Below are 24,454 nucleotides of genomic sequence, written 5' to 3'. Positions count from 1 at the left end.
GTCCCCCATACTTGGACTTTGTCAAACAGCATGAGTAGCTTGGCTCGTGCCACTATGTGATTGCTTTTACTAGCTGGGATGATTTAGGATCTTTAACCTTTTTATTTTATAATAATTTAGATATTAGAAAAGCAAAAAACCTTCTGGGTTTTTGTGTAGGTTCTAGGGCCTGGTTTCCTGGGATCGAATCTTACTACCTTTGTGGCCTTGGACAGCAAGTTGCTTTTTTCTCTGGATCTGTTTCTCAAATATAATTGGGAATAATAATCACTGAGCTATTTTATTTTGTTGGTATGGGATTAAATGAGTTAACCCATGTATGGGTTAATAAAACAGTTTCTGGCATCTAATAATTAATAAATATTATTGTATTTGCTATTAAAGTTAAATAATGGTTAATCAGTTTAGCAAACGTTGATTGAATACCCACCAGGTGCCCAGATCTTATCCTACATGATGGGATTAGGTATGTTTATTGAGTATCTACTATTGGCCAGGCATGGAGAATATAGAAGTGAATAAAATGAAGTCCTCTTGGTGTTTATGATAGTATTAATGATTATTATTTATTAAAATTTGAGGCTGACTTTATAAATCTGATTGACCTTTAATTTTGTTTGCTTGTTTTACTTTTAAATCTAGGATATCTTATATTATGAGCAGCTTAAGACCAATGTGATACAGCATGACCTTTTGGTGGACAGTCTAATCTATAAAGTAAGTGAAGGTGTACATAGTTTTTTCATTTCAGTAATATCGTTAAACAATTATTGTGAGTCTTTAACATACAGGACCTGTGCTTTGTATGATAATACATGTTAACCTTGAAAAATAATTGTAAGTGATCTTTGTACTTGTAAAGGTAAGGTTCATTTTCAAAATTTGTAGTCTCCAGTCAATATTATCCTCCTTCCCTTTGAAGCTGTCCTCATGATTCTTTCCTGATACTCCCATTTTTGATTAAAAGAATGATAAACATTTCCACACAAACCGAATAAAAATGCAACTGAAAGAAAAATCATACTATATTTTTGAGAGTCAAAATCAGACTAATATTTTTATCTTATTTATCTCATGATTCTTTAGGGCCTACTTGCTTATTCTCTTGTATTGAATTCATTTTTATTTTTAATTTTTTTTAGTTTTAGACATCTGGTCAAGCACATCTCAAGGTTTATGATAGGGATACGTTGAGTTTTTGTCTCCAGGCATCTGATATTGAGTTGGGAGTTGAGATGTAGATAGTATAAGCATGATATAGGATATGCCTGATTCTGGATTAATAATTGGGCTATTCAAAAGACTTGGATTTTTAATTTAGGACTTGTAAGATAGAGAAGAAGGGCATATTATTTCAGGCCTCAGAAATGGGAGAGAGAAAATTACAGGTTGAGGACCTGAAGATTTTTATGGGTGGAACGTGACCAAGGTTAATAACAACAACACCTGGCATTTAATGACTGTCTACCATGTGCCATACAGTGTTCCAAACTCTTCACATAGATTGTCCTTAATCCTGAAAACTACCTTAAGAGTATCAGATACCAGCATTTAGGTATCATTTATAGATAAATGCACCTTTTTTTTTTCCTGGGAAAAAGCCTTACATTCAGTAAAATCATACATTAAAGATAATAGAGCTTATGGGAAAAATAGTGTTGGGGTAGCTTTTGCAACTTTGTAACCGGAGCACGAACAAAAACAATTATTGATAGTTTGGAAGATGAATTGGACAGCCGGCAGGCTGCTCCTGCAGGAGCTATTAAAAATGTACAAATATAATGAAGTAGAAATGCTAACAGAATTCAGGTGGGAGTGGTAACACTGGGCCCCTGGGGCTGCTGTTAAGGTGGGCACAAGAGGAAGAACCTAGGAGTTGTGTGGGCCAGGGGTGTGCCTGTCTGGAGAGGGAGCTCCTCATATGGTCATTTGTTTTTAATTTTCTTGAAATGCAATTATAAGGGCTCATGCCTGTGCAGCAGCTGAGCTGAAGGCATTTTTCCTTTCTTGCTGAAGGTTGTAATTCTACTCTTGCCATTTTGGCACCCCTATTAAAAGAAAAGTTGCATGTGAACCAACACAATTTCCATGTTATAACAGATATCGTTCCCTTACCCCCCAGCCACGTATTGACATGTGTTATAGCAAAATAGGAAGTACTATTGTTTTACCATTTTACAGATGAGGGAACTGAAGTAAAGAAAGATTAGAGAAATTAGTTAAATTCACATATTAAGTAGCAAAGTCAAGATTTGAATGTAGATAACTTCACAACCATACTTTTTAAATCACTATTCACTACAGGAATCAAAGTCTTGACTCTCTCAGAAGTTTTACATAGGTTTGGATCACAGGTACTATTGTTAACTGAGGTCAAACAGTTGTGCTCAGGGGATTATTTTAGCACTAGCGTTAAGAGATCTTTTGAGCTTTCATGCCTTTCAACCATTTTTCTATTCAAATGAAGAAGACTCACAAGGGAAGTTCAGAAAGTCAGGGAGGGCTAGCATGAGAATTCTCTTTGCTGCCAAGATGAATTTCAGTTTGAATCAGTAAAGGAAGAGGTAAACAGTTTGTATCTGAAAAATTAAATGTAAGTTTTAGTAAAATCAATCCTGACAGTCCACAGCTTGAATATTTTTAGGAAGGTATCTGTCTCTGGTTGTTCCTGATTTGTGTGTGTTGAGCTTCGCTGATCTTTTTGGAGCAACTCCAAATGTTATTAAAGTCAGCTTTGGAGAGAATGGGCATTTAAAAAAATTATTTGAAGTTTCATTACAGCTCCCTATGGCAAAGACTAATTTTTAATTTAACTGAAAATAAAGTAAAATTATGTTAGTGGTTGAAGGAATGGATGGAACAAGGCAATACTAAATTTAGAACATCACCAAACCCTCCCTAAGCCAAATTATTCAATAATTTTTGTTTTCTCTAGACTGTATTTTTTTCCCACAAAGTTGCCTTGTATCCACACTTTCTACAGTTTTGTACCACTTACTATGACCTGACAGTTTATACCAGTGTTTCTCAACCTTTTCTTCATTATTAGCTCCCTAAAGAGAAAAATTAATTTTTCTCTAACATAAAAAAATTAAATACCAAAGAGTAAGATTTGGGGGCCTATAAACCATTGTAATATGTGAAATTTTTTGGCCTTGGAGAACTAATTCTCACCCCCTTAGAGGTAATACCATCTCTATTGAGAATGCACGATCTCTGCTTCTACCCATATTGTCTTCTGACTTGGAAGACTGACCCCTTTCTTTTCTCTTAATTTGTGTCTTTAAGTTTTTCTAGACTTAGCACATATTCACTACCTCCAGAATCATCCATAATTCATTTCATCCTCCCTTGATTGCTACTATACTCAACGGCCTGGTTGAAATTCGTAGATTGAGCAATATTATCTTGGATTTCTTTAATATTTCTTTATAATTGTTCCCATATTTCTGTGGTGAGATTGTAGACTTCTTGAAGATAAACAGTTGTTTGTGGGGTAATATGCAATGACTTGCAAATGAATAATCACAATGGTGTGGAAGATGTTTGGTATTTCAAGGGAATGGCAAGAATGTGAACTTGAACAGTAGAGGATGATTTTGGAACAGTAATTTGGGGCCAGCTTGCTATGGTTTCTTCTGGATCTTATGATTGCATCTGCTTTTCCAACTTTAAAACACTTAAATATTAGATTAAAAGAAGATAAAAATTAAAATAAATAATAAGGAATTACTAACAGAACCTAAAAAGTTGTGGGCAATTTGAGGTCCAGTAATGTATATATATTATTAGTCAAGTAAATTTATAGCAGTGATGAAATCTAATTGAGACATTTCTAATCATACATAAGTAAAATCATTACAGTGTTATTTCTAAATAATGCATTTATGTCGTAGTACTATAGACATATTCCTTTAGGTTCTTTTCAGTACTCTCTACCTTTAATTATAGGATGTGAAGTTGACAGCAAGCAATGATGATTATTATTTTGTATTTGAAGATTATTTATATCAGGTAAGTTGAAAAATCAAAACATATAATGTTCTTGTTTTAAGTGCTCTAATTCATCATACTTTAGGAGATATCTCTGTTTTTAACTGAATCCTCCTGAAATCTAAACCATGTTTGTTTTTTATCAAATATTCTAAGTTTAGAATAAGGTTAACTTTTGTTCTTAGGTGGAATTGGGTGGGAGAATAAGAGTTCTCAAATGAGTGTTTGGACTGTTTCTTTTGGTCATATTTGCTATGACTAGGAGAGGTATAGGCACGGATTCTTAAATTGGGTGTTAAATACATACTTAAGCCATCCCAAGATGTTTAGAAAAAGCATTTTACATGACACTTTTCTATTAAAAGTATTGAATAAATAATTAAATGTTTTGAAATCAGTTTGAGGTGTCTTGATTATTCTTTGATCATCTCATATGCTGATGTTGTAGATGTTTGGGTCCTTACCTAAGTCTTTTTTGTATCTACTAAAATTAAAACATCTTATCATAAATAGAAAATGTGTAATTTATATAGAATTGCCTAGATGATATTCTTTTTTAAAAGATCACACATATATATTAATAATTTTATTTTGAGTGTCAATATAAATGTCCTGGTGAAAATATCTACTTTCCACGTAGTAATTTCAGCTTGAGTAAATAGAAATCAGTTCCAGTTGTTTGGATTAACAGATTTCTGTTGGTAATAGTGGTAGTAGTATGCATCTGTTTAAGAAAAAGAGTTAAAAAAGAATCTCTCAAAGTTTAATTATTCATTCAAAGCACTGAAATCCAAAGACTTTATTGATAAAATTAAATTTGAAATAACCCTAGAAACAAATTTAAGAGGATTTTAATGATTTCACATATGTGATTAATTTTTTATTTTAAAAAATAGTAAGGATTTAAAATTCCATTTTTAATGTAAAGTCAGTTATTAATTAAAATTTAGAAAATACAAAAATCTGAAAGTTTATTTACTTATGTCACCAGTATATATACCCCAGTGTCTAATTGTTAGTAATCAGTAAAATTCTGAATATATGGGTAAAGTTAACATTTCATTTATATATTAATGTTATTTTACTGATGACCTCTAAACTTAAGAAAATTGAGTGGATATTAGCACTTTTGGAATGGTAGCATGGAACCATCCCCAGCAAAAAACTGGTGAAAAATTATTTTAAAAACAAAAATACTTTAAGTATCTGAAAATGGTCCTAAGGTCATACATCAAATCAGAAAAAAAAAAAAAATTATTCAAGAGAAGCTACTAAATCCCCTAAGAACAGTCTGTGGCACTTGAGCCAAGACACACTCTCTCCTTCCCCTCACCCCGAGATCAACAAGACAGAAGCTTCAGTTCATCTGGGTGTGACCAAGAAGATGGGGTTCCCTTTCCCTTTAACTTCCAGTCAAGGGCTACACTAGCTCTATAGAAGGTGTAGGTAGCCAGTATTTCTCATATCCTTTAGCTCTTTGTTGCAGATGCTAAATTCCAGAATATTGCTGCCAAGCCAGAAGCTCCCTTCTTCCACCTGCCCTCCACTCATAGGGTAGGCCTCTGCCCCAAATGCTCTACCTGCTCTCAATAGGCTGAGAATACTGGGTCCCCACTTCCCTCACCCCAGTTTGCTCATAGGGTGGCAGTTCCTCACTGGGGGAGGCAAGCTGAGAACACCAGAAGTTTACTGTCCCCAACCAATGTCCTCAGAAATCAGAAGTGGGCCATAGTCCTACTCCTAGCTCCAGAGCAGCGACTCAGAGATTTTGTCCAGGGACATAAGAAAAGCGACCAATGAAGCTGTCCACAAAGAACGGACTTTAAATGGAATGTGGGAAGTTCAAGTTTAATGGGCTTCTCTAAAACAATGGAGATTTTAATGATAGGCAATTAAGAGGAGACAATTAGCTTCATGAGAGTAACGAGCTAAAACTACAAGCCACCTAGTTTACCAGAGAGACCAGAGAAGGAGACAGCTGGGAAGAGCCTTGCCTGGGTAGTAACAAATTTCAAAGACTGGCCTCAAAAATGACCTCTGTGAAGGATTCAAAATTTGATTGTATCCGACTGTGGTACAATTTATACCTGAGAATGTTGTTGAAAACAGTAGAGCAATCACCTGGCAGTTAGTGGAGCTGAACGTCTGGTTGTGAAAAGGGGGGGGGGGGGTGCAGAAAGCTTAGCAGAGAGGTCAGAGAGAGAGATGATTACAGAGAGCCCTGCTAAAACTTGTGTCATCGAGGAGTGACTGTACCCGCAAGGCTGCATCCTCTGACACACATCAGAGGCTTCACACTGTGAGAGAAAGGAACCTCTGTAAAATATTTCAACCAAGTCAGCAAACAAATAAGCAGACTCATGCTTGATGGAGTCTCATTTATTTTTGCTTTTGTTCCTTGTGCTTTTGGCATCATATCCAAGAAATCACTGCCAAGACCAATGTCAAGGAAATTTTCTTGATGTTTTCTTCTAGGAGTTTTATGGATCAGGTCTTAAATTTAAGTCTTTAATCCATTTTAAGTTTACTTTTGTGAGCGATGTGAAATAGGGGTCTAATTCCACTCTTCTGTATGTGAATATCCTGTTTTCCCTGCACCATTTATTGACGTACTATCCTTTCTGCATTGAGTATTCCTGGCTCCCTTGTCAAATATGAGTTGACTATATATGCAGGGGTTTATTTCTGTGCTCTTGATTCTGTTCCATTGATCTCTTGTGTCTGTTTTTATGCCAGTACCATAAGGTTTTGATTACTGTAGCTTTGAAGTGTACTTTGAAATCAGGAAGTGTAATGCCTCCACTTTGTTGTTCTTTCTCAAGACTGCTGTAGCTATTCAGGGTCCTTCATGTGTTTATACAAGTTTTAGGATCGGTTTTTCTGTTTCTGTGAAAAATGCCATTGGAATTTTGATAGGGATTGCATTGAATCTGTAGATGGCTTTTGGTAATATCAACATTTCAACAATGTTATTTCTTCTGATCCATGAACACGGGGATTTTTTTCCATTTGTGTCTTCTTCAGTTTCTTTCATCAAAGTCTTATACTTATCAGTGTAGATCGTTCACCTCCTTGGGTAAATTTATTCCTTAGTATCTTATTCTTTTGGATGTTATTGTGAGATGGAATTATTGGGTGTTTTTTTTTAAGCTGTTTTGTTATTAATGTATAGAAATGCAACTGTTGGGCGCCTGGGTGGCTCAGTCAGTTAAGTGTCTGCCTTCAGCTCAGGTCATGATCTCAGGGTCCTGGGATTGAGCCCTGTGTTGGGCTCCCTGTTCAGCGGGGAGTCTGCTTTTCCCCCTCCCTCTGCCACTCTCTCATGCTCTCTCTCTGTCTCTCAAATAAATAAATATCTTTAAAAAAAAAAGAAATGCAACTGTTTTCTGATGTTGGTTTTACATCCTGCAACTTTACTGAATTGGTTGATTAGTTAGTTCTAGCAGCTTTTTGGTGGAGTCTTTAGGATTTTTATGTATATAAGTTCATATTGATGCAGGTAGGTCGGGTCTGAGGACTCAGAGGGGGTCCCACTGGACCAGCCTAGAGGGTCCTTGGCTTCACACAGGATGGAAGTCAAACATGAGGCAGCAGGAGGTGAAAGCAGAGTTTATTGAAGGTATAGAGAGCAGATACAGATGGAGTATCTGGGTGACTCAGAAAGGAAAAGAGGGAGTCTTTGCTTAGGGTCTGAGGTTTTTATTGATGATTGTGGTCTGGTGCATGTGTCTTCTCAGGCATCCAGGAACCGATCAGAATGAAGACAGGGTCCAGGTGTCCATCATAAGTCACTTATTCCCTGGAGCCCGGGGGTCTTGGCATCAAGGTGTTTAGTGACAGTGGTCTATAGTGTGCACATAATGGCCTCACCTGGTCATTCCTTAGATGGTATCTGTTGTGCTAGAAGACTCCAAAGAAATCATTAACTCCTCATCCCTTATGAGGAGGACATACATTAAGTTATGTGTAGGGCAGGGGTGCAGGTCCTAGCAAGAATAGAAGCCAGAAAAAGAAACAAAGGGGGAAAAAAAAAAGCCAAACCTTTTTTTTTTTTTTCTCATGGGGTCCCCTTCGATTTCCCTGTCTCATTCCCTGCTATGGGATTTTCATTCTCGTATTCTTAAGGGGTGTTGAAGGGCGAAGGTCTCATCTTCTGTAGCTTCTTCAGGCTGAAAGGGATTGTAGACCCTGCCTATTGGAACGCATAAAAATCCCAATTAAATGAAGGGCCCCTACTTGTAGATTGTCAAAGATGTTCATGAGGCCTCATCATTAAAATAGAACGCCTCCTAGAGAATATCCGTTCTGATAATTTTTCTGACATATTTATGCAGAACATGCAACAACAATAGCTCCCACAGCAAAGAAAAAGCCCTAGCAGAACTATTGCTACTACTAGTAAAAGAAGTTTTTTCCACCAAGACCATCCATTTCCACTAAACCAGGAATAAATCCAATCATTGAGGGAACTAGAGGAGTCAGACATTGCTTCAATTTGGTTGTGCATGTCTGATAAAAGTTTAGATACATTAGCTGAGTTATCTGGGATATATACACAACATTCAGTCTTAATGATAGCACAGGTTCCTCCTTGAGCTGCTGTTATTATGTCTAAGGCCATCCTATTTTGTAATACAGCCTTTCTCATTAATGCAACTTCAGAATTTAACAGGCTGAGTGCATGCATAGTATCATTAAGGGCGTGTTTGGTATAGTTTGTGAGGGCCTCTATGTGCCAGATTATGTCTTCTATTCCCAGTTGGGGCAGGAAAATACCTAACAGGTGATCATACCAGTGGAAGACTGACCGTGTCCAGCGATGGAGTAGGTGGGGATAATTTGCAGGCATAGATAATTTTTTACGCAATCTCCCTTGTATCCAGGGAAAACCCAGGGTACAACGCCCTATCCATCCAGGGGGTAGCCAAGGCCACAAATTTGTGCCACATAGCCATTGAGTTCCATTGGGTGCTAACCATCTGATGCCTGGTCGTCTTATCCAATCAGTAGCAAACCAGTCAGTTGATTGTAAAACAATGATATGGGTACAAGCTCCTCGGGAGAGCCATCCTAATTCACGGGTGCTATTAGGCCAGGCATCATAGGTATGATTTCTTTGCTCCCAACATAAAAGAGCTTTCTGGTTTAATTGGCCTATGGTAGGAGTAAGCCACATAAATTCATCCCATACTTGAAAATAACCATCCTCGGTATATCTCATATTATTAGGCTTAGTTGTTCCCCACAATGCTTTCTTATTTTCAGTCTTAGAGTTGGCATATTCAGTCATGATTTTGGCAGTCTGGGGGTAGGAAAAAGGTCTTTTATGGCCTGGAGAATTCCAGGTAATATTTACCATAGGCCAACAAGAAACATTGCCGTTAGTGATAGAGATGTCCCTATATATGCTTGTATTTGGCTGGAAAACCATATCTTTTACATATTGGTGTAAGTAATGCCAGTCTGTGCCTTGTAAAGGAGAAACCCACCACGGGAGGCCTGAGGTGCTGGATAAAGGGAGGAGGCCACAAATCCAGCAGGAACTTTTCTGTAAACTGTCAGCGTAGTGTTGAGCCCATTGCAAAAATAAATTGGGGCCAGTAGCTTGTCCTAGAGATAGGTAAGTAAAGAGCAAATTTAGAAAAGTGAAAGATTTTAAAAGCGCCATCGAGCCTTACTTATTGGTCCTTCAGAGCAGCAACTTTAGTCTTTTCCTCAGGTTCGCAGGCATGGGTGGATGCTGGGAGCTCCAGGTAGACACTGCAGCAGGTATTTTCTTGAAAAGATAGGTTTAATTCGTTGACAGGCTCGCAGGCATATGTGTCCCCTTCTTCCCTTGGAGGTGGTATCAAAGTTGGCTCCTGCAGAGACTCAGGAGAGATAGGTTTGATTCTGGACAAGTGAACCCAGCTCAAGAGACCTTTAAGTCTTACTGCTGTGGGGGTGCTGAGTAAAAGCTGATAGGGCCCTTTCCCACCTTGGTTCAAGCTGATCTTCTGGTGATCCCCTTTTCCATGTTTTTAATGGTCTCTTGCTCCCTGGTGGCATTGGCACAGACTGCTTGTCTTCAGTGGGGTTTGGAAGTACTTTATTTCCATACTTTTGGAGAGACTAGTGCTTTACCCAGACTAGGAATGTATTTTAAAATTTGATTGGTTTCCTCAGCAAACCATAAAGTTGGAGTGAGAAAAGGTCATAGTTTCCATATGTCATTTCAAAGGGGTTCAATTTAAGACTCCCCTTTGGAGCTACTCTTATTCTGAGTAAAGCAATCAGCAACAGCTTATACCGTGTTTCATGAGTTTCTCGACAGAGTTTTGCCAAAGTTCGTTTAAAGATGTGGTTCATTTTGTCCACTTTTCCTGAAGATTGAGGCCTCCATGAGAGATGAAGTTGATAGCAGATCCCTAGGGTCCCTGATAATTGTGTTATTTTAGCAGCGAAAGAGGGTCCATTATCACTTTGCAGACTCCAGAGAAGTCCAAACCTAGGTATGACTTCCTTTAATAAGATCTTAGAAACCTCTAAAGCCCTGTCTGTTCTAATAGGGAAGGCCTCTACCTACCCTGTCAATGTATCCACATAAACCAGCAGATACTTCTATCCCAGAGAGGGTGGCATTTGAGTGAAGTCAGTTGGCCAGTCTTCCCCATGGTAAGTGCCTCTATATTGAACTGGCTTAATTAAGAGGGGAGGCATAGGATGGGACCCTGGGTCATTTCTGACACAAATCTCATATGCCCTGGTAACTTCTCTTAGAGTTTTGGCTAGATTCTTTCCTCTGAATACTTGGGGCAATAGATTTTCCATAGTGTCTCTACCAAAGTGAGTGGAGTAATGTATTTGCTTAATTATTTTCTTTTTTTTTTTTTTTTCATTTTAAACAAGAAGTTTATTTAAACAACAAGACACTTGAAAACAATCTAGGATTCATTTCTTTTAGAGTAATTTATCCCCACTTAAAGACAGATCGTCTTACATGTAACAGCTACATACAAAAAAGTTATAAAATTGTCCTTGGTTTTACAATGATAAATGAAAAACATTAAAATTCTCCAGTCAAACAAGGTATGCAAAGATTTTATGTTGTTCTTTTTTTGTTAAACCGTGAAAGCAAAACAACTTGCTGGAATATAAAGGTAAGAGCTGACTGAGCATGCCACAAATGGAAAGAGGGGATATTCTCACAGAACCAGTATTTTCCCCTATCCCATCTCCATTTGATGTCAATCAAAACATACCATTGGCCATTTAGTTAAAAAAAAAAAATGGGCAATTGTGCTTGTGCACATATATAGTTACTTTATGTCCACCAAGGGAAGGGGGGAGGGGAAAATAAAAGACAAGGGAAGGGGGGAGGGGAAAATGAAAGACCAGAGAAAACTATACTGCAGTAGTCAGGGTGTGGTGGGACCAGATTGTGGCTTTCTACCTGAGAATGTCTTCTTGATCTGGAGGAACAGAGTCCTGGAGGAAAGTAGCGAGTTCCCTTTCTAGTAGACGCCTCCTGTCTGCTGCTGGAACACATCAATTATATCTTCATCCTGCATCTCCAGCAGCGCTGGCGTGTCTGTTTCCTTGATCGGGTGCCCGTCAAATCGGAACCTGACCTGCGTCATGGACAGACCCTGTCGTTCACAGTAGGCTTTCATCAGTTTACTAAGTAGTGTATGCCTCTTAATCTTAAAGTACACCAGAGAACCATCCTGCCCCGCCACCTTCAAATGAATATGATTGTTGTTCTCAGTCGTGACTTCTTCCTTGGGCTTTTCCTCAGCCATGGCGAGCACTGGAGTCTCCTCAGCTGCCGCTTCACCAAAGAGGTGCCAGGTCCACAGCGAGCGAGCACACAAGCAGCCCCAGGAGTGGCAGAAGAAGGCTCAGTTATTTTCCATTGCAATGCCTTGGGGAGTACATATTTGTTATTTAATATATACCATCCCAATCGATTTCAGATCCCTTTTGTAAGGCCCATTGAGCCTCAGAGGGAGTATAGTTTGGGCTTCTTTCTTGCAGAGGACCTTCTGGAAGCTAAAACCTGTATAGCAAGCTCTTTCTTCCTTGCTGTCCCTTTTGCTATTCTATCCGCAAAATCGTTTCCTTTACTCCTTATTGTTTGGTCTCTTTGGTGTCCTTTACAATGTACAACTGGCTCCTCCCAAGGAAGCTGTACAGCCTCTAGTAATGTTAAAATTTTCCCTTTATGTTTCATAGGGGAGCTTTTTGAATTTGATAGTACCCCTTTCCAGATGGCTGCATGGGCATGAAATATTAAGAAGCCATATTTAGAATCAGGATATATATTTAACTTTAACCCTTTACCTAGTTGTAGTGCTCAGGTTAAAGCAATCAGTTCGGCCCTTTGTGCTGAAGTATGGGGAGGGAAAGCTTGTGCCTCAGTTACCTCCTGTAGGCTGACAATAGCATATCCGATTTTTCTGGTTCCCTCATGCATAAAGCTACTTCCGTCTGTAAACCATTCGGCCTCTGGATTGGGCAAAGGTTTGTCCTTTAAATCGGACCTCCTTGAATACACTTATTTTTCAGTGTCCACACAGGAGTGGATTAGAAGCTCCTGCTTGCCTTCATCAGGTAATAGAGGAGCTGGGTTTAAGCCTCCACACACCTGAAGGGTTAGTTACATCAGGGGTATCAAGGAGGAGGGCTTGATAGCTCAGTAATCTCTCTCCTGTTAAGCATTCGTGCCCTTTGACTTCTAAAACCCCTTGGACTTGATGTGGGATCATGACATCCAGATGTTTTCCTAGAGTAAATATGCTAGCTACTCCAACTAGGTGGGTAGTCACAACACTGCTGGTAAACATCCTGGCCATCCTTCTGCTACCAGATCTAATTGTTTGGAGAAAGAAGCTACTGGGCTAGGAACAGGTTTGAGTTTTTGAGTTGGGACACACAAGGCTTTTCCTGTCCTTTCTCAGACATATGAGGTGAAGGATTTTTTCCAGGTTTGGGAGCCCCAAGACAGGAGCAGTGCTCAGTTTTTCTTTCATACCTTTGAAGTCTTGATGGCAATCATCATTCCATTCCAGGGGTTCTAAATCACTTCCTTGTAATGCTTTATAAAAGAGTTTGGCCATAAGGCTAAACCCTGGAATCCAAATGCAACAAAAGCCTAGCGTGCTTAAGAAGGTTCTTAACTGCCTTATTGTTTGTGGTACTAAAATATTCAGTGTGGATGATTTTCTGTCCTGGGCCAGTGTCCGTGCCTCTGGAGTGAGGACATAGCCCAGGTATTGAACCTTCTCCTTAGAAGTCTGGGTTTTCTGCAGAGATACTCTGTATCCCCATTGTCCTAAAAAGTTAAGGGTGAGGGTTGTATTTTCATCAGAATCCTCTTTTGTAGGGCTGGCAATCAATATATCACCCACATATTGAAGTAAAGTTCCATTAATCTGTTGTAACCCCCCCCTTCCATTTTTAAAGCATTCCCAAACAAATATGGGCTGTCTCTGAATCCCTGAGACAGCACCGTCCTGGTCAGCTGGGGGATCTCACAAGTATCAGGGTCAGTCCATTCAAAAGCAAAAGGATATGGGGAGTCAGGGTGTTCCGGTATGCAGAAGAAAGCATCCTTTAAGTCTAACACCATAAACCAGTTTGCATCTGGAGGCACTTGTGTCATTATGGCATAAGGGTTAGGGACTGTGGGATGAATAGGGATCACTGCCTCATTCATTGCGCTCAAATCCTGGATAAAGCAGTACTCCCCGTTTGGCTCTTCACTGGTAGAATGGGGATATTGCAGGGTCACTTACAAGGGGTTAATAATCCATATTTCAAAAACTTCTTAATTAGAGGCTGAATACCTTCTTGGGTCTCTGGTCTTTTCCAAGAATATTCTACCCGTGGTCTTAGGGAGATAACAATGGAGGAAATATTATTGGCTCTCCCAGGAACCTCTGTTTCCCATACATTGGGCATTATTCTGATTGTAATATGGGACGGTATACTGTCTGGCACATAAATATTATTTCCCACTTGCATGTCTAGGCCCATTACCATTATAAACTTTGTTTTCTCTACATTTGGGTCTGTCAGTCCTATGTTTATGGCTTAGCAAGTAAGTTGCTCCCAGTAATGGAGTAGGGCATTCAGGTAACAGGAGAAAGCTGTGTGAAAGCAAGAGACAGGCCATGTCACAAGCTACTGGACAAGTCAGTTGTCTCACCTGTGCCCATCCATCTATTCCAGTAACTGTACAAGAGTGCTGGGAGAAGCCCATGAGGCTGAGTCAGGACAGAGTAAGTGGCTCCTGTGTCCAATGCAAATTCAGTATCCTTACTTGCCCCATCAGAGATAGCCTGAGGCTCTTGGTTATGTTGAGATGTCCAGGAGGAGCTATAGGGAGAGCTCGGGCCCCTTCAGGCCTCTGTAACTTTGGCCAGCAAAGCTTTTGGGGCTGGACCCACCTTCCTTCTGAGGTGGGGACAATCCTTTTTCCAGTGGCTGTCCGTCCTACTGAAGGCACATTGATTGGGACCCCCAGCCTTTTGTGAGCCAGGCTTTGCCAGAGTCCAGCCTTGTAGGTTTCTACATATGGGGATCCTGGAGTGGTGAGTTCCCCATTGCTGTGGCCAAAAGTGGGGCATGGCATTTATTTTGGACAAACATGTCCATCTTCTCTGCCCTATCTCTATTATTAAAAACAGCAAAAGCCATATCCAACAATTGGTTCATAGGAGTTCAGGGCCCACCAGTTGCCTTCTGTCATTTTCCCCTGACACCTGCTGCAGATTGCAGGATAAAATGCACAGCCAACAGTAACGGCCCTTCTGGAGAATTGGGGTCTGTACTGGTATACTTCTGGAAAGCCTCCATCAGAGACCCTCCAAAGAGAGCTGGGTTTTCACCCTTTCTTTGAGTTTCTTCTCTTACTTTATCGAATTAACTGGCTTAACTATGCATGGTCTCATTCCCTCCTCTACAGTGCAGCAATGAAACAGTAAGATCTGTAGGTTTCCCCCAAGTCAGATCAAACATCAAATCAGTTCCAGGATGTCAAGTGCCTCCCCGATTTAGGAACTCAGGCCACGCAAACTTTACATTGTCCTTTGGGGTCCTGATATAGGGCCCTAAAGGGTAACACAGAAGGCACTTCATTCCATTTCCCTTCCCTCTTACAATATAAATCAAGCTGTAAAATGGTATTGTAATTCAAACTCCCATTTGCAGGCCAGGTTTCTTGGTTCCCCAAGTGATAGTGGGGCCAAGCCTCATTACAATAGAATATTAGCTTCTTCTTTTTCAACTTCTCCAGCATAAATTGTGCCTAATTATATAACAAACAAACGGGAACCCGTGGGAATGCTCACTCTTGCCCCCATTTAGGACCATAAGCAAGGAGTCAGATTGGGGCAAAGATTCTAGGATGATATTGTTCAGAATGCAAGAGATCTAAGGCAGAGGAGAGAGTCATTGGCTACAGTGGCCCCGGCCAAATGAATCAGATCAAAGTCATGGAGTTTCCTAGAAACTAAAAGGAAAGATAATCTCTTAAGGATAGGGAAGCCTGCTAATGCTGAATACTATGGTCAGACAATATAATTCCTCAATGACTGGGTGAACAGTTTAAAGGGCCAAAAAGGCAAAAATTCAGAGGGGTAGAAATAGGTGTAGAGGAGTGATAGGGTCTGGCATAGTGAGCAAAAGGGTGCAAAAGATTCCAACTTGCCACATTTCTCCCTCATCTAACAAGATGCCGTGTGTCTCATCCCTATACGCCAAAAACCCATTGCAACTGGGGGCACCAGGACCACTCTTTATTCTAAGAGTTTTGGTCCTCGACAAGATTGGCCACCAATCTCCAGCATTATTCCAATGTCCCAGAATTGCCGTGAGGAGACAGCCACTTGGCAGTGGAAAAGAGAGAGAGAGAGAGAGAGAGAAGTGCAGACTCTATTCTAGGGAGAGCATGTGGTAGGTCGAATGTGCTACTTATGGGGACAACCGGGGGCCTATCTTCCCCACTTACCTGTCTGTTTGTCCCAGTGGCAGTCTAAAACCACCATGGGGGCTCACAGCACTGGATGATCAGTCCTTCTGTGTGCATCCCTGGGTAAGCCAAAAATTAATTACCATGGTTGGGGGGAAGTTTTTCTATGGGACCACACCTGTCTCAAATCATCTCTGATCCTTCCCTTGGTCCTTAGTTGCCTCAGAACACCTTTCAGCGGGAAGGAACAAGTGTCCCTTTTCTTTGGAGCTGAGTGACTCAGTCTCTCATGACAACTAACAGCCTTGAAGTTGTCTGGAAGCCAGAGTAAAAAGAGTTTCAGAGCACAGAGAGAATGGGGAGTAAGAAGAGCAGGTTCACAGACCAGTTTTCCCAATTTCTCTTCCTCCCTGGAGAATGGAGGAAGAAAACAGAGAAGCACAGAGACAAAAATTACATCAGCATTAAACCAGCTCTGTTTCCCAGAGGAGGAACTTACCAGTTCCTGAAAGCCAAGTTGTGCTTCGCAGACTCAATCTGGGGATACCAATGTTCCTCTGTGGGTCCCTTTGGTTGCCAAGATGATGCGGGCAAGCTGGGTCTGAGGACCCAGAAGGCGTCCCACAGGACCAGCCAAGAGGGTCCTTGGCTGCACACGGGATGGAAATCAAACTCGAGCCAGCAGGAGGCAAAAGAAGAGTTTATTGGAAGAGTAGAGAGTGAGCAGATCAGATAGTGTCTGGGAGCCTCAGAAAGGAAACAAGAGAGCCTGTGCTTGGGGTCTGGGTTTTTATTGACATTGTGGTTTGGTACACGTGTCTTCTCAGGCATCCAGGAACTGGTCAAAACAAGGACAGGGTCCAGGTGTCCGTCATAGTCACTTATTCCCTAGAGCCAGAAGGTTTTAGTGTCAAGGTGCTCAGTGACAGTAGTCTGGAATATGCACATGATGGCCTCACCTGGTCATTCCTTAGATGGTATCTGTCGTGCTGGAAGGCTCCAAAGAAATCATTAAATCTTCGTCCCTTAAGAGGAGGACATACATTAAGGCATGCGTAGGGCAGGGGTGCAGGTCCTAGCAAGAACAGAAGCAAAGGGGAAAAAAAATTTTTTTTTTTCTCTTGGGGTCCCTTCAGTTTCCCTGTCTCAGTATCATCTATCAATAAAGACAATTTGGGTGGTTTCTTTTTTGCCTATTCAGATGTCTTTTACTTCTTTTTCTTATCTGATTGCCCAGAATGTTCTTTTAAAAACACCAGTCGATCCATGCCACTTGTGTGATTAAAACCAAAAAGACCAAAATCCTTCATGGGGCCTCCATGACCCTACATGCCTGGCTCACCTTCCCAGCCACATTGCTTACCTCTGTCCTGACTCTCCGGCCCAGTGTGTTCCAACCACTGATTGTTTCACTCCTCAAGTTCCCTGTGTTCCTTTCTACCTCAGGGCCATCAGACCTACAGTTCCTTTGATGTGAAAGACTGTTACCCTCGTGTCTTCCCCAAGTAAACCCTATTTTTCCCTCAGCTCTCAGCTAAAATATCACTTCCTGATGTATACCTTCCCTGACCTACACCCTATTTCCCCCACACAAACACACACAACCAGGTCTTGGCCATCTGAAATGTGCTTTGAAAGTAGTATGTAATACTTTTCATACCTTTTATTTATAGCTCTTATTAGGACTTATTTGATTATTTTATGATTGTCTCTCCCATATAAATTCCATAGTGTTTTGGTCCTCATTGTTAATCCTAGTGCATACCATGCTGTAGATACTGAATGAAAATGCTAATCTTTTTCATTGATGAGGTTTGATTTTTTTTTTTTTCATTGTTAAGAAGGAAGCCTTCTTCTTTTATCTAAAGGCTTAATTTTAGGAATTATTGGCTGTCATTGTACAGGGTTCAAGATTTCCTTAAGTCGAGTTTAGGTCTAGATGTGATAGATCCTTTTTGTGAACTCAGTCCTAAGGGAAACAGATCAGTTATTGTTGCTCAGTATTACAGTTATAAAACAAATGAAACCAAACAAACTAAATATCTACTGCTTGGCAAAAATTTTAACTAACTTGTTAAATTTTTTTGGTCCCTCCTGTGCTAATTATTTCAATCCTGAACATGAAACACTAAATATATGAATATATATATTATAATATCAACTAAAGATCAGTAATGACATGATTTATAGCATGTTGACTATTCTACTTCAGTGTGTGGGTAAAATGTAAAGAGAAAGTGTAAAGTTGACAATTTCATCCCCTTTGGTGACTGGAGAGAAGAGGACTGTCAATTTCAAATTACAGTTACAAAAGCTTTTTAGTGGTGGTAAAAGGGACTTGCCAGGTAACAAATCTGCCTCCTCCAGCGAACAGAATCAGTAAGGGTATTGTTTGAAATGAGAGTGGTAACAATTTCTTGAAATAAGAATTAACCCTTGAAGGTACAATGGTACCTGCTTATCCATAGTTTTGCTTTCCATGGTTTCAGTTACCCATAGTCAACCATGGTCCAGAAGCAGATGATCCTCCTTCTGGTGTATAGTCTGAAGGTCAGTAGTAGCCTAAGGCTGCATCACATGCCTACATCATTCCCTTCACTTCATCTCATCACGTAGGCATTTCATTATCTCACATCCTCACAAAAAGAAGAAAGTTGAGTACAGTACAAGACATTTTATGAGAGACAGACTATATCCACTTATTTTATATTACAAAGTATTGTTATAGTTGTTCTTCTTTATTATTATTGTTCTTAATCTCTTATTGTGCCTAATTTATAAATTAAACTTTATCATAGGTATGTATATGTAGGAAAAAGCATAATATATATATATATATATAGGGTTCTGTACTATCTGTGGTTTCAGGCATCCACTGGACGTCTTGGAACATTCCCTATGGCTAAGGGGGGATATAGATAGATATTCATTTTTGCCTCTCCCACATAAACATGGAAAACTTACAAGTGACTAAGTCTGACAAACAGAATTATTTATGAACAATGGATATATCTCTGAGAAAAGCAGAGTAATCATCAGTAAATATTTATTGATCTTTATTGATCTCTATATTATATGTAAATTATATTACCTTTGATGGGCTTACATTCTAGCTAAGGAGACAAAACAACATGAAAAATGTTTTGAAGTTGTTTTAAGGTGTTTATGTAAAGCATTGGATATTAATTCATATCACAGACAGTAATACTGTAGGATTGTGCTTTAACCTTTATTTTCCATTCTTATCAATATTTCAGTCCCAACTGTATTTTTTTTTTTTAGCTAGATCTCATGGGCTTTGCTACTTTTAGTACTTCAGTAATAATACTAAATAAGCTTTAATGCAGATCTTTATCCCTATAAAATAAAGAAAAGGATATTTATAATACATAAGCTTTGTCTTTGGGAATTATGCAGATAGTTATTAAGGAAACACTTTCCATGATCACACCTTTTAATGATTTATTTTACAATTAGTCTGACTAAAGAAGAGAGAAGTCCATTTTATGTAGTAAAAATATATGTAATAGTATGTATTGAAAACAATATTATCAGAAATTGAATTCTGATTTTTCTCTGGGAAAAATTATTTATATATGTGCATTTTTTTTTAAAGATTTTATTTATTTATTTGAGACAGAGAGAATGAGAGAGAGAGAGCACATGAGAGGGGGGAGGGTCAGAGGGAGAAGCAGGCTCCCCGCCGAGCAGGGAGCCCGATGCGGGACTCGATCCAGGGACTCCAGGATCATGACCTGAGCCGAAGGCAGTCGCTTAACCAACTGAGCCACCCAGGCGCCCTATATATGTGCATTTATGTGTGTGTGTGAGAGAGAGAGAAGACATAGTTTGTTTTATTATTATTTTTTTAATCATTAATTATAGGCTTTCCTTTGGCAGAACTGCCTAGCTACACAACTGCTCTGTGAGGAAATTGTTGATGATAATGGAGTAAATTTAATGTTTCTGGCCATGCCCTGGGTCCTAACCCATTTATTGAGTTTTGTGACTAGACTACAAAGTTAGATGGCATGTGACATTGCTATGTCCATAGATAGATGAGAAGACGTCTAGTAATCCCTCTTTAAGGGAAATCTGGGCCTGTGTTACAAGGATACACCAGGCACTGCTCCCGAGTGTCTCATGTTAGTTACCTAAATTTTATAGGCAACAACACTGAATATTATACAAATAGTGCTTTGGGTGATAGTTCAACTTTTTAGTATTCCAAAGTTTAGTTCGTTTTTATTTTGCATGAAATTCTTAAAAATACTTCGTGATGTTTAAAATGTTAAATTGTCAGTTTTAAAATGTGTTCAAACAGAAGATGCTCCTCATTCCACAGAAGTAAATTGGGTAATTTAATCATTTGGGGGTTCTAGTACATCATGACAACCTATAAAAGTTAACTTGTGGTCCAAAGTATATAAAATATTCATAAGGAAGAATTCAGGGAAGACATGGGGACTTACTCACTCTGTTGTGTGACAAATCTTTTATCCTATGCTTGGCTTATCTAGCATATACTCAACACTACTAACATATTAGAGTATGCCATACTTACAGATATTTTAATGCCATTAAATGGAGTTTAAGAAAGGCCGAGGGGCAATCAAATATCATTTATTCATGTATCCATGTCATATTATATTGAGTGTGTTCTGATACAGGCACTGTGTTAGGTGCCACATAAGAGGATTTTATCAAACTCACGTTTTAGTGGAAAATGAGGGGAAAGGCAAATGCATAGTTATAATTTGATAAATGTTCTGATATAAGTCTATGTAATGTGCCATGCAAATACAGTTAAAGTAGACATAAATTCTAGGAGTAGTACAGTTTAGTGGTGACTTCAGAACAGAGATGTTGTAAGAAATGTCTGGTTCTTAAAGGCAAGGAATTAGGAGGAGAATGGGAAAAACAAAAATGCACATGAACCACATGCATACAGTGACTGGTAAGGAGAGATTAGCTTAGCATGGCAATGAACAGCTCCAGTGGTTCAGGTTATAACGCGTTAATGGACACCTGCTAGGGAGCAAGGTCTGTGTGAATAGACAAGAGAAAACAAAGAAATGTCAGTACCATGATCAGTCATTATAATCACTTCCTCTTGAATACGTGTTCAACTCCCTTGCCTTCCTCCCACTTTCTAATAGTAATTACCAGACAAAACCTTAACCCTGGTTAAATACAATTCTCTACCAATTCTGTGGCAGCAGTATGCTTTTGTATGTGGCTGGAGAAAAAGATGCAACCATGATAACTAGCTGTGCTTTACATTCATGACCACTAAGAGTTCATGACCTGAGTATGCTTTACATTCATGACCTCAAAAGAGTTATTTCTGCCCAGAAATTCTACTTCATTTCCCCAGTTCAGTCATTCATCTGTTCTCCTTGATGACTTTGCGCACCTCCTGTCTTCTTCAGACCTCCGCCTCTTCTCTTTCAGATAATGGCTTTGACTCCTGTTTTTGAAAAAAGTCAAAGCTCTGAGAAGAGAGCCCCACATACTCCCACCACCACATGCACTGCACCCACCTGTGCTGTAGCCATATACTCCGCTTTCCTTTCCTCTTATTATGGATAAACTGTCCCTGCTTTGATCTATGATAAAATCAGTCTCTACATTTGGACGCTAAAACGCATGTCACTTTGGTACTCAAAAGCAGTGCAATTGTTAGTTTTTCTATTGTCAATTTTCCCATATCTATTGGATCTCTCCTCTCAGTACACAAATATGCTGTTATTCCTCTCATCCAAAAAACAAAGCAAAATAAAATGAAATAAAAGTCTTTTTTTTTAGAGATTTATTTATTTGAGAGAGCGAGAGCACGAGCTGGGGGGAGAGGCGGAGGGGGAGGGAGAAGCAGACTCCCCACTGAGCAGGGAGGCCAACGCCACCCTGGGATCATGACCTGAGCCCATGACCTGAGCCCATGACCTGAGCCCAGTGAAGTCAGACGCTTAACTGACTGAGCTACCCAGGCACCCCGAAACAAGAATCTTTCTTGATCGCTGTTCCGTCCAGCTACAGCACCATTCCTCTGTTCCTTTATTCAGCAAAACTTCTTTTAAAAAATCCATAGATATTGGGGCGCCTGAGTGGCTCAGTCAGGTATGAGTCTGCCTTCGGTTCAGGTCATACGCAAGGAGCCTTTGCTCATGCTCTCTCTCAAACAAAGTCTTTAAAAAAAATCTGTAGAGACTGTTTTCAATTTCTATCCTCCTATTCTCTCTTGAATCCTTCTTTATTACTTTTTTTGCCCAACTGTTCCACTAAAGTCACAAGTGACTTCGTATTGCTGAGTCCAGTTAGTTCCCACTTCTCATCTGGTTAATCATCCCCTCTCCTTGTCTTCTTCTCTTTTTTCACTTACTTTCACTTATCTTCTGGGATATTGTGCTTCTTGGTTTCCTTCTGTCTTACTAGCTGGCATTCTCATTCACCTGGTTTTTCCTCCTCTCCCTGTCTTATCCTGGAATACCCCAGGGATAAGTCCTCAGACCTCTTTTTTCTTTCTGTCTTTGCCTTTGGTGATCTCATCTGTTCTCACAGCTTTATATCATCCATGTAATGACAACTCCCCATTTTCTGGACCTCTGCCTTAAACTCTGGGCTTACCTATGTGCTCCCAGGAGCTGTTCTGCCAAAAAGCCTTATTACCCGAGGCTCATTTCCTGACCACTTTTAGGTCCTAATTTAAGTAGCAAACTTAAACTTCTCCCAATGTAGACATGTGCATGTGTGCGTGCATCATCCTTCATGTCTGCATTATTTTTTTCCATTGCATTTACCATGTGACATACAATATATTTTGAACAGTGCCTGCCATGTAGTATGTGTTCAATAAATACCTGTTGGAAGGAGGAAGGAAGGTAAGGGGGGGAGGAAGGAAGAGCAACTATCAAAGGTAGATTTTGGCGACTGGCTAAATACGTACGTTGGGAGAGATGTAAGAATCAAGAATGACTGGATTTTCAGGTTTTCAGTAGCTATAAACTTGGTGGTTCCAGGAATTCAGATTAGTCATACAGAAAGAATGTATAGGTTGGAAGCCAGGAAGACAGAGAAGGGAAAGATTTTAAATGTTTGTTTTTGTCTATAAGAATGTGTTAAGAAGATGAGTGCCCATGCCTAAGCAAGAAACTAGTCCAGAATAAAAGGCTTTGTTTTTTTAATTTTCTCCCACTATTCTCCAATCATTGCAAGTGAAATTGTCAGCACTTTTGTCATTTATTTATGCATTGCCTATTAGGTTCCAGGATCTGCTCTGGATACTTTATGTATTTCATAACTAATTGTTACCTGTAAGGTAGGTTTATTCCCGTTTTACAGATGGAGAAGCTAGGCTCAGAGCCCAAGCTCAGTACAGCTACCAGGACGCCTAGCTAGGGCTGCCCAGTCTCAAAGTCCTTGTAAGCCACTTTGCCTTTTAATTTATGAAAATTTAAATCAGGGAAGAGTGTTTTAAAGAATCATTTTTGAAAATTCATCATTTGAAATTCTCCAAATTGGTTTGAAAAAATTCTCCAAATTGGTTTGAAAAAAATTGTGTAATAGTTCTAAGTTAAAGTGATTTCCAATTGATATCCATTGTTTCTTATGTGCTTTTTATGACATAAATAACTTATTTCTTAGAAACATTCACCAGAAATATGTTTCCAAGAGACTGAAGAAAACTATAAGCTCAAGTAAATCTTTTGTAGCTACATGTGGACATTTTAGGTGTAATTCTACTTATAAACCATAGTTGGGACTTACACATGCAGTTTCTTACAGCTCTCCTGAATAAAGTAAATCATTGCCATGTATAACCTTTTCCTCATAAAGTTCAATTTTCACTTAATTACTAAGTAATCAAAGTTAAACTTTGTAGTTAATTTGCTCGTTAGTTTCTGGTTAATTGAAGTTGTCATCTTTATACAATCACAAAATTTTATAGCAAATTTACAGTTGAACTGTTACTTCCTTACAGATACAAATTTGGAATCCCAGCTAGAGTGACAGTTGGCAGCTCTTTGTCCGTACGCTAGGGTGGCACACAGAACATGGTGTCTGACGTACCACCTCCAGCACTATCCCCTTACAGTCCCCGGTATTCTCTCTAGAGCAGTCTCAGATATCTTGTCTTCGCTAGGGCAACGGAGACTCACGGAGTATATATTTAAGCACAGATCTTCTCCTAACACTAGTATGTTCCCACCAGCCTGCTAAGGGAGAGTTAATACAAACATTTCTTTAGAAATTGTTCTCTTTCCAAGCAATGCTGGGAAGATACTTGTAAGTATATTTTCCTTTTGTTTAATTTTACTTTAATTATATTAATTTATTATTGGTTGTATTAGTTTGTTATTATATTAGCTATGTTACTTTATTAGTTATATTAATTGTATTAGCTTATTATTGCAGCTATAACAAATTACCACAAATTACCACAAATTTGGTGCCTTAAAACAAGTATATTTTCTTACAGTTGTAAAGATCAGAAGTCTGAAATGAGTT

The 24,454-nt window shown here is 39.3% G+C and overlaps 3 protein-coding genes across 5 annotated transcripts in view; 1 reads left to right on the top strand and 2 right to left on the bottom strand.

The window, feature by feature from the left end:
- TBC1D19 (TBC1 domain family member 19) overlaps positions 1-24,454 on the top strand; it is a 158,748-nt gene that overhangs the window by 93,983 nt on the left and 40,311 nt on the right. For both annotated transcript variants that reach the window (XM_021679417.1, XM_044912758.1), the window contains 2 exons: positions 643-717; positions 3,952-4,014. In XM_021679417.1, coding sequence (XP_021535092.1) covers positions 643-717; positions 3,952-4,014 — 138 coding nt within the window. The remainder of the gene's footprint in view (positions 1-642; positions 718-3,951; positions 4,015-24,454) is intronic.
- On the bottom strand, positions 8,240-9,661 carry LOC110571315 (endogenous retrovirus group PABLB member 1 Env polyprotein). The gene has a single exon (XM_021679420.1). It carries the CDS (start codon positions 9,659-9,661, stop codon positions 8,240-8,242), a length of 1,422 nt encoding a protein of 473 aa, XP_021535095.1.
- On the bottom strand, positions 11,487-11,774 carry LOC110571316 (small ubiquitin-related modifier 2-like). Of its 2 annotated transcripts, XM_021679422.1 has the most exons (2): positions 11,621-11,774; positions 11,487-11,554 (listed from the first exon to the last, which is right to left on the bottom strand). In XM_021679422.1, the coding sequence occupies exons 1-2, from the start codon at positions 11,772-11,774 to the stop codon at positions 11,487-11,489; spliced, it is 222 nt and encodes a 73-aa protein (XP_021535097.1). The 2 variants fall into 2 exon arrangements, with proteins under 2 accessions (XP_021535097.1, XP_021535096.1); XM_021679421.1 differs by having other exon boundaries at positions 11,487-11,774.

The sequence above is a fragment of the Neomonachus schauinslandi genome, chromosome 2, assembly GCF_002201575.2.
Source record: "Neomonachus schauinslandi chromosome 2, ASM220157v2, whole genome shotgun sequence".
In the NCBI taxonomy this organism is placed as follows: Eukaryota; Metazoa; Chordata; class Mammalia; order Carnivora; family Phocidae; genus Neomonachus; species Neomonachus schauinslandi.
This window is presented reverse-complemented; position numbering and strand designations above follow the sequence as displayed.

What these genes read in the sequence shown, in the direction of transcription:
- LOC110571315 (XM_021679420.1), bottom strand. Translation starts at nt 9,661, where the DNA reads ATGGCGCTTTTAAAATCTTTCACTTTTCTAAATTTGCTCTTTACTTAC.
- LOC110571316 (XM_021679421.1), bottom strand. Translation starts at nt 11,774, where the DNA reads ATGGCTGAGGAAAAGCCCAAGGAAGAAGTCACGACTGAGAACAACAAT.